The sequence below is a fragment of the Calliphora vicina genome, chromosome 3, assembly GCF_958450345.1.
Source record: "Calliphora vicina chromosome 3, idCalVici1.1, whole genome shotgun sequence".
Classification (NCBI taxonomy): Eukaryota; Metazoa; Arthropoda; class Insecta; order Diptera; family Calliphoridae; genus Calliphora; species Calliphora vicina.
The window spans coordinates 7,480,945-7,495,987 of NC_088782.1; the positions used below are offsets into that span (position 1 = coordinate 7,480,945).

The 15,043-nt window shown below is 31.2% G+C and overlaps 3 protein-coding genes across 3 annotated transcripts; all 3 read right to left on the minus strand.

Moving 5' to 3' along the window:
* Positions 1–4,140: 4,140 nt before the first annotated feature.
* LOC135955936 (serine protease 1-like) lies at positions 4,141–5,144 on the minus strand. The gene is made up of 2 exons (XM_065506366.1): positions 4,840–5,144; positions 4,141–4,771 (listed from the first exon to the last, which is right to left on the minus strand). Exons 1-2 carry the CDS (start codon positions 5,100–5,102, stop codon positions 4,207–4,209), a joined length of 828 nt encoding a protein of 275 aa, XP_065362438.1. The 5' UTR covers positions 5,103–5,144; the 3' UTR covers positions 4,141–4,206.
* Positions 5,145–6,320: 1,176 nt separating this feature from the next.
* Positions 6,321–7,338, minus strand: LOC135955937 (serine protease 1-like). Its single transcript, XM_065506367.1, has 2 exons — positions 6,803–7,338; positions 6,321–6,725 (listed from the first exon to the last, which is right to left on the minus strand). The coding sequence occupies exons 1-2, from the start codon at positions 7,317–7,319 to the stop codon at positions 6,424–6,426; spliced, it is 819 nt and encodes a 272-aa protein (XP_065362439.1). The 5' UTR covers positions 7,320–7,338; the 3' UTR covers positions 6,321–6,423.
* Positions 7,339–11,190: 3,852 nt separating this feature from the next.
* LOC135955938 (serine protease 1-like) lies at positions 11,191–12,208 on the minus strand. Its single transcript, XM_065506368.1, has 2 exons — positions 11,673–12,208; positions 11,191–11,595 (listed from the first exon to the last, which is right to left on the minus strand). The coding sequence occupies exons 1-2, from the start codon at positions 12,187–12,189 to the stop codon at positions 11,294–11,296; spliced, it is 819 nt and encodes a 272-aa protein (XP_065362440.1). The 5' UTR covers positions 12,190–12,208; the 3' UTR covers positions 11,191–11,293.
* Positions 12,209–15,043: the final 2,835 nt, after the last annotated feature.

The window sequence follows — 15,043 nt, forward strand, 5'->3', positions numbered from 1 at the left end:
ATTGGATTATTTACTTGTTTATTATATTAACCCATTTACAAAAAAATCTAAATCTAGGTAGTTTATTCTGCACCTTTGAATTTGTTTTAAATGCAAAATAAAAAATATGAAATCAACTAAAATTTAAAACTATCAAAAAATATTTATTTTCAATATTTTCCCTCTTTTATTTTATAAAATCTCACTTTGCAAACGTTTTTTATTAATTTCATGTAAACAAAGTCTTTAGCTTAGCTAAATTCTCTAGTAATTTAAATATTAATTCAATTGAATAGATTAACATTATTTATACCGCCATATTATGTTTATTGAACTATAGGTAGCAGAGATTTATTATTACATTTAGGATTAGTAAATGTAATATATACATTTACAATTTTGTTGGGGATATTTTGTTGCTTCTTGTCCAATTTCATTTCAGTCATTCACGTCGCAACTGCGAGCCATCAATTTTTCATTCATTTTTCTTACATACACTCAAGACGAACAACGAAGAAACGATAGTTGATAACACACACTCATTCCCTTTCCACTTTATATATTTCTTTTTTTTCTTTTGCTTTTTTCACATAAGATTTGTATTATATACAAATAATTTGTAATTAAAAAACGCACTTATTATCCTTCTACTATGTTATTAATATTATCATAATTATTATTACACGTTTTTCAGTTTATTGCAAACTTTTTTATTATGTGGTTTCTTTTCAGTTTTATTCGACGTTTCTTTTTTCCTACCGAAAATTTTACCACGAAAGAATGAAAATTTTGCCGCCGTAATATTTCTGTATTTTAGTTAATTGTTACGATTTTTTAACGATTCTTGCTTTCTAACACTGTTAAATATTCCGTTTTTTAGGTTTTTTCACGAAAAAGTTATTAATTTTCACTTAAATACACTTTTTCTTGTTTAATATTTACAAGACGTCTTTGCAGTCGTCGCCATTATTAATTTTTGACTCCATTTTGATTTCGCCGCAATGTTATTTCGCCCATATCCAAAAACAGAGTTGTGTAATGAAGATGATATTGTGAATTAGGGTCATTGTGAATACTCTAGTAACTGCAATGATAGACAAGTAATCGCTAACAGAAAAATTCATAGACCTGAATGTTTTAATGCATATTAAACAAATATTTTATTGATGTATATATGTATATTTATATGTATGTATATGCTTTTATACTTTAAAATAATTTAAGTAAAATACAAATGTATATCGTCACCTTAAATGCAAACGGACGTAACTACACAAAAATTCAATCGAGTATTTGATTGATTGTGGTTCTTTTTATCAAACTACAGGCACGCGCAAATATTTAGACCCCTGCGATCAAAATTTACAACTTTACTAATGAAATTCAAACGCAAAACATTTTATTGTAAACATACTGAATGTTAATATTCCTATTTTGTGGATCAATAGAAATTCAATGAAAGAATTATTATTTTTTAAATAACTACAAAGTAAACCAAAGAAAAATTCTTGACAATATTTATATTACGTAATACATATCTACAAATGTTTAAGATATTTTATAATTTTTCATTTTATTTAAAATGTGTACATAACTATTTCGTATAATTTATCAATAAGAAAAATCGAAAGATGACAGCAATTTTAAAATTTATAAACCGGTAACACTGGTTGGTTTAATTGTATTAAAACCAACAATTGGCAACACCCTATGAGCCGACGCGGCTGACATAAGGAAAATCATTTTCGTTGCTAGAAATGGGTGGTCAAGGCGAATTTATACAAGGTGGAGTCAGTCAAACAGCTGTTTACTTTTTTTGCTTGTTTTTTTGCCTCTTTTTATATTTCAATATCTGTGTACATATTCTAAACTAATTAACAAAATATTTATTTTTTACATAAATAAATAAAGACCTCACTATTCAATTATCTACACTATATTAAGTTTATATACATATTTGTTTTATTTTTTAACATTTGTTAAGACCAATGGTTGTTTTTGTACAACTGCCACCACCTTGTATGAATTCGCCGTGTGGGGGGTCTTCAAACCAATCAGTCTCATAAGAAATGCACGGAGTGTGTGTACTCATGTTGGATGTAAGTAGGGTTTTTAATTTCCCGACCTTTTTTGATTTCCGGGAATCGGGATTTTTTTTCTACATTCCCGGGTACCCGGCTATTCCCGAAATATATGTATATGATACAGTAATTTAGGAATATTGTAACCAAATTTTATATAAAAACTTAGTGTTATAATTATTAAATATCAGAGCTTCGAATTAATTAATAAAATTTTAGCATAATTCACTAAAAGCTTAATCCGTAATTGAAGAATATCAGCCTTTCATTCCATAAATCCATTCCTAATATTTAATTTTTTAGATTCATTCCAAAGCCTTTGTTTAAACTGAATTAATTTTAAAGAATTTATTCAAACCAAATGATTAAATTTTTGTTAAATCAAATCATTTACAAAATTAATTGAAACAATTGTCTAAGCCTAGATTTGAATAATAAAAATTTAATCATTTTGTTATGGATTTGAAGAAGAAATTTAAAGAAATTAGAATGATTCAATAAGGAATAAATTCTATAATTTGCATTTTTTAGTATTTCATAATTTAACTAGCTGTCACGGCAAACTTTCTTCTGCCATAGCTCACACAAAGTTTTAAGACCCCCGCTATAATAGTACTTCAGATATGCAATAATAAATTTGTGCTTTGTATGGGAGGTGCCATGTCCATTGTACTTATATAGGTCAATTGTGAATCTAAACCATCCAGGGACCCTCTCAAACACACAAAACAAATTTCATCGAAATCGGCCCAGCCGTTAAGGATCCAGCGACGAAAAGAAGTAGTAAGAAGGCCTTCTGGAAGGCCTTATTTATCAGACACAAGGGCTTATTTTATTGCCCCATTCCATACTCATGCATTTTTTACACACGATGTCCTAGCCAGCCAAGGCCTTCTGCTTTACCCTCTTCAACAGGTCTGATAGCAGGCTTGTTGTTGAAATATTGTTAAATAAATTTTGTCTTTGATTAAGCCTAAACTATTTTTAAAATTTAATAAGTTACCCGCCCTAAGCGATCTTCTATTTATTTTAATTTTTTATAATAAAAACTAGAATAATTTAAAAAATTCACACAACGCACAACTGCTTTGTCAAAGAATTTCAGCCAAACTATTTTAAGTTTACTTCTTTTTTCTTTTCACTTTTTGCATTTGTTGTTTTGTCATGTGATTTTTTAACGGTATTTTGTGCTTGTACTACGTTTGTAGCAAAAGAAAGAAGGGAGCAGGTAGGCCTTACATAAGGTCTTCCTGAGAAGGTAAGCGAGCATGAGTACTGGATCTAAAAAAAGGTCTAGGAATTGAAGGCCTAAAAAATTTCGCCGCTGGGGAGGAGTTCAGTTACTAACACACGTACAGAAGAATTATATATATAAAGATAATATTAAAAAACAATGGAAACATACTTAGGTTTAATTTTTACAAAAATTGGCAGGCCTTTTAGTGACTCTGTTTTTTAACACTGCTTCAATGCGACGATGTATTGAACCAATTGAAGATTAAATCGTCTACATTGAAATATTTTGAAATACATTTCTTAAAAAAAAGTTAAGGTTTTGCTGTTTTATTTTTGAAGTTATAGTGATTTTACTTCATCGAGTTTAGGTATTTTTGTTTGAATTTTTGAATATTTTCTCCTTACCCCCATTAACAAGAACTCTGGTTATGCGTTAACTAATAGTTATACTGTCGGTTAAAATTATTTTTGTATGAAAACTGTCAGTATAACTATTAGTTAATACATTATCTTGACAACCATTTTTACGTATATCATGATAAAAATTTATCAGGTATAGACAGGGTGTTAGAGAGATAAGACATGGATATCAAATACAATTTTAATAAACAATAGAACTCCGTAGCCTTTCTGGTTTATGCACCATAATCCTAGTAAAATGCATGTTATTGAAACATAATCGCTTGAGTTTAGGGTAAAATTTAATTTAATCGACCCACTTGTCGAAATAATTTTTTTCTAAAAATTTCTCAAAATTTTAACAGATATGCTACATTTAAAATCGTTTTAAATTCATACTTACTATCTGAAGTATCCGGTTAAAATTACAATTACCACAGAGGCATTATTTAAACCATTATGCATTTGTATTTATTTTTCAAAAGATTAAAATATTGACGATATTTTATTTTTAATATGATAAACCAGTATTTTCTTGAATCCAATCCAAGTAACTGGTGACACGTACATAACCAGCTGGGGCTCCAGATTGGCAGCCAGCTGAAGAAACAAATGAGGTGACACCAACAAGAGTATTCGAGGAGGCCAAAACCAAGGGACCGCCAGAGTCTCCGCTGCAGGTTGAGGTGCCATTAGGAGTGGCAGTGCAAATTGTCTTCGATTTGATGACAAGAGAGCCATAGGTCTGGGCACAAACCGAGTTATCAATAACCTGTAAAGTGGCATATTGCAATTTGGAAGCAACGGCAGTAGCAGAATCTGAAGTTAATCCCCAACCGGAAGCGATAGCGTTTTGGCCAGCATAGGTTGAGTAAGAAGAGGAAACTGCGGGTAAAGCAACTTTGTTTATATAGGTTGTGAAGCTAACTGCAGGAATACGAATCAATGATATATCATTGCTCAACAACAATGAATTGTAGCTTTTGTGTTGAACGAAGTTGCTGCTGGCAACAGTGTATGTCACCTTGGGACTAGTACGAACGGTTGCTCCTAGATAAACAGTTGCCGATGAAGCGCTATTTTAAAGTAGATATACATATGATAACATTTACATTGTAATGATTATGCCATTGCATTATCTTACCCACTAGTGCAGTGAGCTGCAGTCAGTACCCAAGTGTTGGCGATTAATGAACCGCCACACCACCAACCTCCACTTGAACTTGAGAAACTTAAGCCCACTTGGTATGGGAATTGTCCTTCAGCAGCCTCCTTGCCATTAGTAATACGTCCTTCAACATTAAGAGCAACTGGCAATTGCCGTGGCTGGATAATTGTGTTTTCTGGCAGGATGGTACCTGCAGAAACCACAGCAATAGTTACTGCGAGAATATAGAAAATTTGCATTCTGTTTAATTGAACTGCAATCACTGATAAACGTTGACTGCGATTTGGTCATTTTATACTTTATTTTCTTTATTTGTTATCGGACTGTATTAAAAACTACAAACCCCCCTACTTTTCTATAGATTATAAATATGATCTATTTTGATGTGTGCTCAAGTGTTATATATAGTGGGTAATTTTTGGAAATATATCATTATTTCATATTGATAATGGCTCACTTCTTAGTTGAAATGTTTTTCAAATAAATTGCAAATTTGACGTCATCTGGTAATACTTTAAACGCATATTGTTTGGTTTTTATTTTTTATTTACCAACGAATAATAATAATAATAATAAAACGTTTAAAGCAGATAATAAACCTTAATCTAATAAATTAATTAGAAAGTGGCAGTTGATTTCCACACATTCATATACAATTTTCTCTTTGCTTCTTTCTAGAGCTTCTGTAGGCCTCTGAAGTTGATTTTCTTTATAATTAAGTACTAAATAATTAAGATACTAGGAAGAACATACATATCCACGGAAATTTCATAAGAAATATTTTATCTACAATAAATGAATATTTCCAAAAATATAATAAAAAGTTTTCACAAAGAGCGCCAAAACACAAAAGTAAACATGATTTAAACAATTAAAAACCGTTGCATATAATTAGGCGTAATAAAATCGCGGGAAACGTTTTTACATTCCATTCTTTTTGTGCTGATATTTTAACAATAGTTCAAAATCAATAATATTTATAATCAATTATAATTCAAAGCTAAATGTAAAACATATTTTAATTTTTTTGCCCCAAAATGGTTGACCTGGATCAGTGCAAGGATATATATAAGTTTGTCATTATATATTCAATTTATGTATACATATATCTATATGTTTGGCATTATATTATATAGGGAATAGTCCCAGTTCGGTTGTTACTTCAAAAAATAGTTTTCACCAAAAATTTTCAATATTTATCTTAGAGTATGCTTTGGTTAATGGTATTTAAGATTAGACACAGCCGAAAATTAGTGGTTTAATTTTTGTACATTAATAAAAAAAACTTTAAAATTCAAAAATTTGTTTGTTATATTTCTTAGAATTTGATTTTTTTATAAATTGAGATATATTTGTATGTGTACTTTGACTGTGTTAATCGACTTAGAAAGTGATTCTGAAAGTGACTTCAATTTTGGTGTAAGGCATGAGATATGCGATAAAAAACACACATCCTATTTTTGTTCTTATTTTCATTATTTATAAATCATATTTTCGTTATTTTAAACTTTAACATACATCCGTAATTTCACAAATTGTTAGCTTTCAAGTATAATTAAATTAGTAGGATATGCCGGTGTTGGCCTTGATCCAATCCAAGTAACTGGTTACACGGACAAATCCAGATGGTTTTCCCGATTGGCAACCTGATGCAGAAACGAAAGATGTAACACCAACAAGAACTTGGGAGGATTCCAAAGCTAATGGACCGCCAGAATCACCTTGACAAGTAGAAGTGCCGCTAGGAGTCGAAACACAAATGGTATTGCCAGTAACAACCGAGTTGCCATAAGTTGCAGCACACACAGTGTTAGTAATAATTTGAAGACGAGCATAATTCAATGGTGTTACAACAGAACCGGCTGCAAAAGTAAATCAGATATAAGTATATTTTAATAATTTATAATAAAAATAAATAGAATTACAAAAGAAAACTTACCATCATTGGTACGTCCCCAACCGGATGCGACGGCATAACTACCAGCGTAGGTTGAATATGAAGAAGAAATAGCTGGTAACCTAATAGGTTTAATATCAGATTTAAAACTGACTGTAGGAATCTTGATTAAAGAGATGTCATTAGCCAAAGTGTTGGCGTTGTAGCCTGAATGTTGATAAATGGAGTTAGAGCTAACTGTATGAGTTACTTTGGCAACAGTGCGAACAGTGCTTCCCAAATAAACGGTTACAGAGTTGACTCCATCAGTGCAATGAGCAGCAGTCAACACCCATCCACTGCCGATTAAAGAACCACCACACCAAAATGAACCAGTTTGTCTTTTTAGCGATAAGCCAGCCTGGTAAGGAAATTGACCGGTACTAGCGGCATTTCCATTTGTGATACGGCCTTCAATAACATTAGCTTCTGTTATGTCTTCCAGAAAAGCAGGCAACTCGGGTATAGAAGCTGCGGAAACGCAAGCGAACGCTAATGCAAGCACTACAAAGACTTTCATGGTTATCGTGCCAATAATTCTTAACTGACTGACCATTAATATAAAAGTCGTCTTGTTTTTATATCATTGCTATTGGTATATTCTGTAACATGGTTTTTCAAATGTTCACATTCAAATTCGGAAATCTAAATTTAATTCTTATCATTTAGTTTCTGATAATATATATATTTAATATGCCACTTGAAATGTTCGAAAATCAATTTGAATACGTTTATTGGTATTATTAAATGCTACTGTATATAAAAATCACAGATAATAAAGGGAAAATACATTTTATTATTATTTTCTTATGAATTTCTTATTACACTGTGCTACAATATAAAATAAATTAACACACTCACCAAGTAACTTAATGCAAGTTTAGTATACAACTTGGATTTTTGCAAATATGTAGCCTTCAGTTCTGGAATTATGACCAGTAACAGTTTTAGGTAAATTACGCATTTTAAAAATTCCAACTCAGTCCAATTTCTCATACGATATTACAACAATAACCCGTTACCAGCATTACCCATAAAGAGCCTTATTAATCGTATATTATCTACTGATTCCAAAGTTTTAATAAGTTTCAATATAATCAGTTTATTATACCCTTCGCCATGAGTGGCAAGGGTATATATAAGTTTGTCATTCCGTTTGTAATTTCTACATTTTTCATTTGCGACCCCATAAATTATATATATTCTGGATCGTTATAGATAGCGAAGTCGATATAGCCCGTCCGTCTGTCCGTCTGTATGTTGAAATCAACTTTCCGTAGCCCCTTACATACATGATTCTTCCGGCTCGGTTGCTATTTAAAATCGACAAAATCGGCCCACAAATGGCTGCATATACAGAAAAAACATAGACAACCTCGATTTTTGCCCTATTTTTATATATATATCTGGATTACTAAGTCATTAATATAGACAATATGGATATCTAATGATAGATATTTCAAAGTCCATTGCAACGATGTATAGGCTATAGTAAATTGGACCTACAATGGGTCAAAATCGGGAAAAATATTTTTTAGCCAATTTTTTTTCATCAAAAAATTTGTTTTGTCATAAATTCTTTTTCCAAAAAAATAAAAAAAATTTTGAAAAACAATAAAAAAAAATTTAATTTTTGTAAAATTCTTTTTCCAAAAAAATAAAAAAAATTTTGAAAAACAATAAAAAAAATTTTATTTTGTTTAAATAAAAATATTTAAAAAAAAATATTTTTAAGTATAATTTGAGAAGGGTATATAAGATTCGGCACAGCCGAGTTGTTGTTAAATTTGTTAGAGTTTTTTATACCCAACGAGGCCTCTCTATTGCATATTTTACTGCTGGGTAACCAGCAGTTTTACAACTTGTTAATCCCTTATATACAGCAATTTTCACTAGTGCATGCTGGGTTCATGCATTATCATTTATTTTACTGTCCCTTATGAGACCAATCTGTTGTCATTTCAAAAATCTAATTATATTTATGGAAAATTTTTGTAATCCAAATAAAATTTAAGAAAAATAAATTTCACGTTGAATGAATTCACTCGAAATAATATCATGACGATCGGTCTATAAATGGTCTTAGCTTCCATATAAGGCCCAATTCCGGAAATTACTCATGAAAAAAATATGGAAATTTTAAAACAAAATTTATTTATACACAATAAATATGGACGGACTTGACCGACTATACTTTCTTACTTGTTTTTAATTGAATCCAAATCTACAGATTAAAATTTATGTATGTAACCATTTTTAAAAACCATACCAAAGGTCAATCATTTTAATGTATGTAATTCAATACCAAATATAGTGGTATATACCAAAATTAAACATTTTAAATATACCTATATCCTACTGTCTTTAATTAAATTTATCCGAAAAATTGGAATTATTGCATTTTGTTATGGATCTCAAACAATAGAATTTATTAATTTTATACCGATTAAAACTACGTTTGTAACAGGACCAACATTGTACAACCAAATAGAGTTATTTTATACTTCTTTTAAAATTCTGATAAATCTCTAACCCCCATTTTTCGATAAACTGACAGTTCTCATACAAAAAAATTTTAATTGGAGGTTTATCGTTACGATAAAAACGATAACCAGATATTGAGAAAATTGGAGAAAGACTCCTTATTAGAAACAATTTTTCTGTGGTTTTTGGTTTAACTAAGTATTACAAAGTTCCCGGGAATGAAAAGCTTTTTTAATTTCCTCCCGGGAAGGGAAAATTAGGAACCCTAGTGATACGTAAAATCACTAGTTCGGGACAATCACCTAGAACTACTGTGTAGTTTACGCTCCATATATGTGAGTACAGTCATTATCATAGACATCAGGAATGGAAATGTTGATACGTTCGTATTTTTCATATTCAAAAGTACAGTAGTATTTCCAGGTACCGTGAAATAGCTCCCAAATGAAATAACTCCCAATGAAATAACTTCCTATGAAATAATTCCCATCAAAAATGAAATAATTCCCAAACTTGAAAAATGAAATAACTACCAAAGGGTAAAATGAAATTACTTCCAATAATCGGCGGTTTCATAATTTTAAAAATATTACTCCCTAAAAAGCGAAATAACTCCCAATGAAATAAATCCCAATAGAAATGAAATAATTCCCAATCCGAAGCAAGCATTGCAGGCATATGGCGTAGCGCAAAGTTTTACTCCTCTGGGATGTGTCAAAAACTGGCTTCACTCAGAAAAGATTTTTGCATTGCAGGCCTTCAGCCGGGCGCTAAAGTTTTCTCCTCTGGGGTGTATCAAAACTGGCTTCGCTCTGAAAAGTTTTTTGCATTGCCGCCCTTCGGCCGGACTCTAAAGTTTTCTCCTCCGGGGTGTATCAAAATCTGGCTTCGCTCAGAAAAGATTTCTTTCATTGCAGAAAGGTTTTATAATATTTCAGAAAGCCGATTTTCATTTCGCACCAGATTAAGAAATCGTTGCAACCTGACAAAGGCCGGCAATGCAAAAAACTTTTCTGAGCGAAGCTAGTTTTTGATACACCCCAGAGGAGAAACCTTAGCGCCCGGCCAAAGGCCGGCAATACAAAAAAATTTTCTGAGTGAAGCCAGTTTTTGAAATTTATGGGTTCTGCTTTTGCAAAGCAGAACCAAACAAAAATGAAATAACTCCCAATACGGTGAAATAACTCCTAATTCCCAAAATAAAATGAAATAAAACCCAACAAAAAATGCATTGGGAACTATTGCATTATTAAATAACTCCCAACAAAAAATTATGAAATAACTTCCTATGCGTTAGGAGTTGTTTCATAATGAAATAAGTCCTAAGTTGTATGAAAAATTTGTTGGGTGTTATTTCATCTTTTCGTGGGGAGTTATTTCATTTGGGAGCTATTTCACGGTACCGTATTTCCATGACTCATTTGATATTTTCAGAGAAATTTCGATAGTTAATGTTAGACAAATATAAACATTTTCACATTCCTATATTGTGAAAGCTGCTTCAGATAAAAACGACATAAAGAGAAACTAATCTGATTACTCTAAATAGAAAATGACTAAAATATGCTCATCTTTATCCAAAGTTACGACTAATATGGTGAAATCTAAATATATTTTAATAATTATTAAATTTGTTTAACTTAATTATGAACAAATAGTTTACAAAATTAATTCGCGATTAAGGATTTTCCGGGAAGGGTTTATCTAAGGGAGTTATAGTGAATTATGGACTAATCTTCATAAAACTCGTTATATAAGTATGTAACTTATTTGTTTAGAATTGTATATAAATTGAGATATATTTGTATGTGTACTTTGACTGTGTTAATCGACTTAGAAAGTGATTCTGAAAGTGACTTCAATTTTGGTGTAAGGCATGAGATATGCGATAAAAAACACACATCCTATTTTTGTTCTTATTTTCATTATTTATAAATCATATTTTCGTTATTTTAAACTTTAACATACATCCGTAATTTCACAAATTGTTAGCTTTCAAGTATAATTAAATTAGTAGGATATGCCGGTGTTGGCCTTGATCCAATCCAAGTAACTGGTTACACGGACAAATCCAGATGGTTTTCCCGATTGGCAACCTGATGCAGAAACGAAAGATGTAACACCAACAAGAACTTGGGAGGATTCCAAAGCTAATGGACCGCCAGAATCACCTTGACAAGTAGAAGTGCCGCTAGGAGTCGAAACACAAATGGTATTGCCAGTAACAACCGAGTTGCCATAAGTTGCAGCACACACAGTGTTAGTAATAATTTGAAGACGAGCATAATTCAATGGTGTTACAACAGAACCGGCTGCAAAAGTAAATCAGATATAAGTATATTTTAATAATTTATAATAAAAATAAATAGAATTACAAAAGAAAACTTACCATCATTGGTACGTCCCCAACCGGATGCGACGGCATAACTACCAGCGTAGGTTGAATATGAAGAAGAAATAGCTGGTAACCTAATAGGTTTAATATCAGATTTAAAACTGACTGTAGGAATCTTGATTAAAGAGATGTCATTAGCCAAAGTGTTGGCGTTGTAGCCTGAATGTTGATAAATGGAGTTAGAGCTAACTGTATGAGTTACTTTGGCAACAGTGCGAACAGTGCTTCCCAAATAAACGGTTACAGAGTTGACTCCATCAGTGCAATGAGCAGCAGTCAACACCCATCCACTGCCGATTAAAGAACCACCACACCAAAATGAACCAGTTTGTCTTTTTAGCGATAAGCCAGCCTGGTAAGGAAATTGACCGGTACTAGCGGCATTTCCATTTGTGATACGGCCTTCAATAACATTAGCTTCTGTTATGTCTTCCAGAAAAGCAGGCAACTCGGGTATAGAAGCTGCGGAAACGCAAGCGAACGCTAATGCAAGCACTACAAAGACTTTCATGGTTATCGTGCCAATAATTCTTAACTGACTGACCATTAATATAAAAGTCGTCTTGTTTTTATATCATTGCTATTGGTATATTCTGTAACATGGTTTTTCAAATGTTCACATTCAAATTCGGAAATCTAAATTTAATTCTTATCATTTAGTTTCTGATAATATATATATTTAATATGCCACTTGAAATGTTCGAAAATCAATTTGAATACGTTTATTGGTATTATTAAATGCTACTGTATATAAAAATCACAGATAATAAAGGGAAAATACATTTTATTATTATTTTCTTATGAATTTCTTATTACACTGTGCTACAATATAAAATAAATTAACACACTCACCAAGTAACTTAATGCAAGTTTAGTATACAACTTGGATTTTTGCAAATATGTAGCCTTCAGTTCTGGAATTATGACCAGTAACAGTTTTAGGTAAATTACGCATTTTAAAAATTCCAACTCAGTCCAATTTCTCATACGATATTACAACAATAACCCGTTACCAGCATTACCCATAAAGAGCCTTATTAATCGTATATTATCTACTGATTCCAAAGTTTTAATAAGTTTCAATATAATCAGTTTATTATACCCTTCGCCATGAGTGGCAAGGGTATATATAAGTTTGTCATTCCGTTTGTAATTTCTACATTTTTCATTTGCGACCCCATAAATTATATATATTCTGGATCGTTATAGATAGCGAAGTCGATATAGCCCGTCCGTCTGTCCGTCTGTATGTTGAAATCAACTTTCCGTAGCCCCTTACATACATGATTCTTCCGGCTCGGTTGCTATTTAAAATCGACAAAATCGGCCCACAAATGGCTGCATATACAGAAAAAACATAGACAACCTCGATTTTTGCCCTATTTTTATATATATATCTGGATTACTAAGTCATTAATATAGACAATATGGATATCTAATGATAGATATTTCAAAGTCCATTGCAACGATGTATAGGCTATAGTAAATTGGACCTACAATGGGTCAAAATCGGGAAAAATATTTTTTAGCCAATTTTTTTTCATCAAAAAATTTGTTTTGTCATAAATTCTTTTTCCAAAAAAATAAAAAAAATTTTGAAAAACAATAAAAAAAAATTTAATTTTTGTAAAATTCTTTTTCCAAAAAAATAAAAAAAATTTTGAAAAACAATAAAAAAAAATTTTATTTTGTTTAAATAAAAATATTTAAAAAAAAATATTTTTAAGTATAATTTGAGAAGGGTATATAAGATTCGGCACAGCCGAGTTGTTGTTAAATTTGTTAGAGTTTTTTATACCCAACGAGGCCTCTCTATTGCATATTTTACTGCTGGGTAACCAGCAGTTTTACAACTTGTTAATCCCTTATATACAGCAATTTTCACTAGTGCATGCTGGGTTCATGCATTATCATTTATTTTACTGTCCCTTATGAGACCAATCTGTTGTCATTTCAAAAATCTAATTATATTTATGGAAAATTTTTGTAATCCAAATAAAATTTAAGAAAAATAAATTTCACGTTGAATGAATTCACTCGAAATAATATCATGACGATCGGTCTATAAATGGTCTTAGCTTCCATATAAGGCCCAATTCCGGAAATTACTCATGAAAAAAATATGGAAATTTTAAAACAAAATTTATTTATACACAATAAATATGGACGGACTTGACCGACTATACTTTCTTACTTGTTTTTAATTGAATCCAAATCTACAGATTAAAATTTATGTATGTAACCATTTTTAAAAACCATACCAAAGGTCAATCATTTTAATGTATGTAATTCAATACCAAATATAGTGGTATATACCAAAATTAAACATTTTAAATATACCTATATCCTACTGTCTTTAATTAAATTTATCCGAAAAATTGGAATTATTGCATTTTGTTATGGATCTCAAACAATAGAATTTATTAATTTTATACCGATTAAAACTACGTTTGTAACAGGACCAACATTGTACAACCAAATAGAGTTATTTTATACTTCTTTTAAAATTCTGATAAATCTCTAACCCCCATTTTTCGATAAACTGACAGTTCTCATACAAAAAAATTTTAATTGGAGGTTTATCGTTACGATAAAAACGATAACCAGATATTGAGAAAATTGGAGAAAGACTCCTTATTAGAAACAATTTTTCTGTGGTTTTTGGTTTAACTAAGTATTACAAAGTTCCCGGGAATGAAAAGCTTTTTTAATTTCCTCCCGGGAAGGGAAAATTAGGAACCCTAGTGATACGTAAAATCACTAGTTCGGGACAATCACCTAGAACTACTGTGTAGTTTACGCTCCATATATGTGAGTACAGTCATTATCATAGACATCAGGAATGGAAATGTTGATACGTTCGTATTTTTCATATTCAAAAGTACAGTAGTATTTCCAGGTACCGTGAAATAGCTCCCAAATGAAATAACTCCCAATGAAATAACTTCCTATGAAATAATTCCCATCAAAAATGAAATAATTCCCAAACTTGAAAAATGAAATAACTACCAAAGGGTAAAATGAAATTACTTCCAATAATCGGCGGTTTCATAATTTTAAAAATATTACTCCCTAAAAAGCGAAATAACTCCCAATGAAATAAATCCCAATAGAAATGAAATAATTCCCAATCCGAAGCAAGCATTGCAGGCATATGGCGTAGCGCAAAGTTTTACTCCTCTGGGATGTGTCAAAAACTGGCTTCACTCAGAAAAGATTTTTGCATTGCAGGCCTTCAGCCGGGCGCTAAAGTTTTCTCCTCTGGGGTGTATCAAAACTGGCTTCGCTCTGAAAAGTTTTTTGCATTGCCGCCCTTCGGCCGGACTCTAAAGTTTTCTCCTCCGGGGTGTATCAAAATCTGGCTT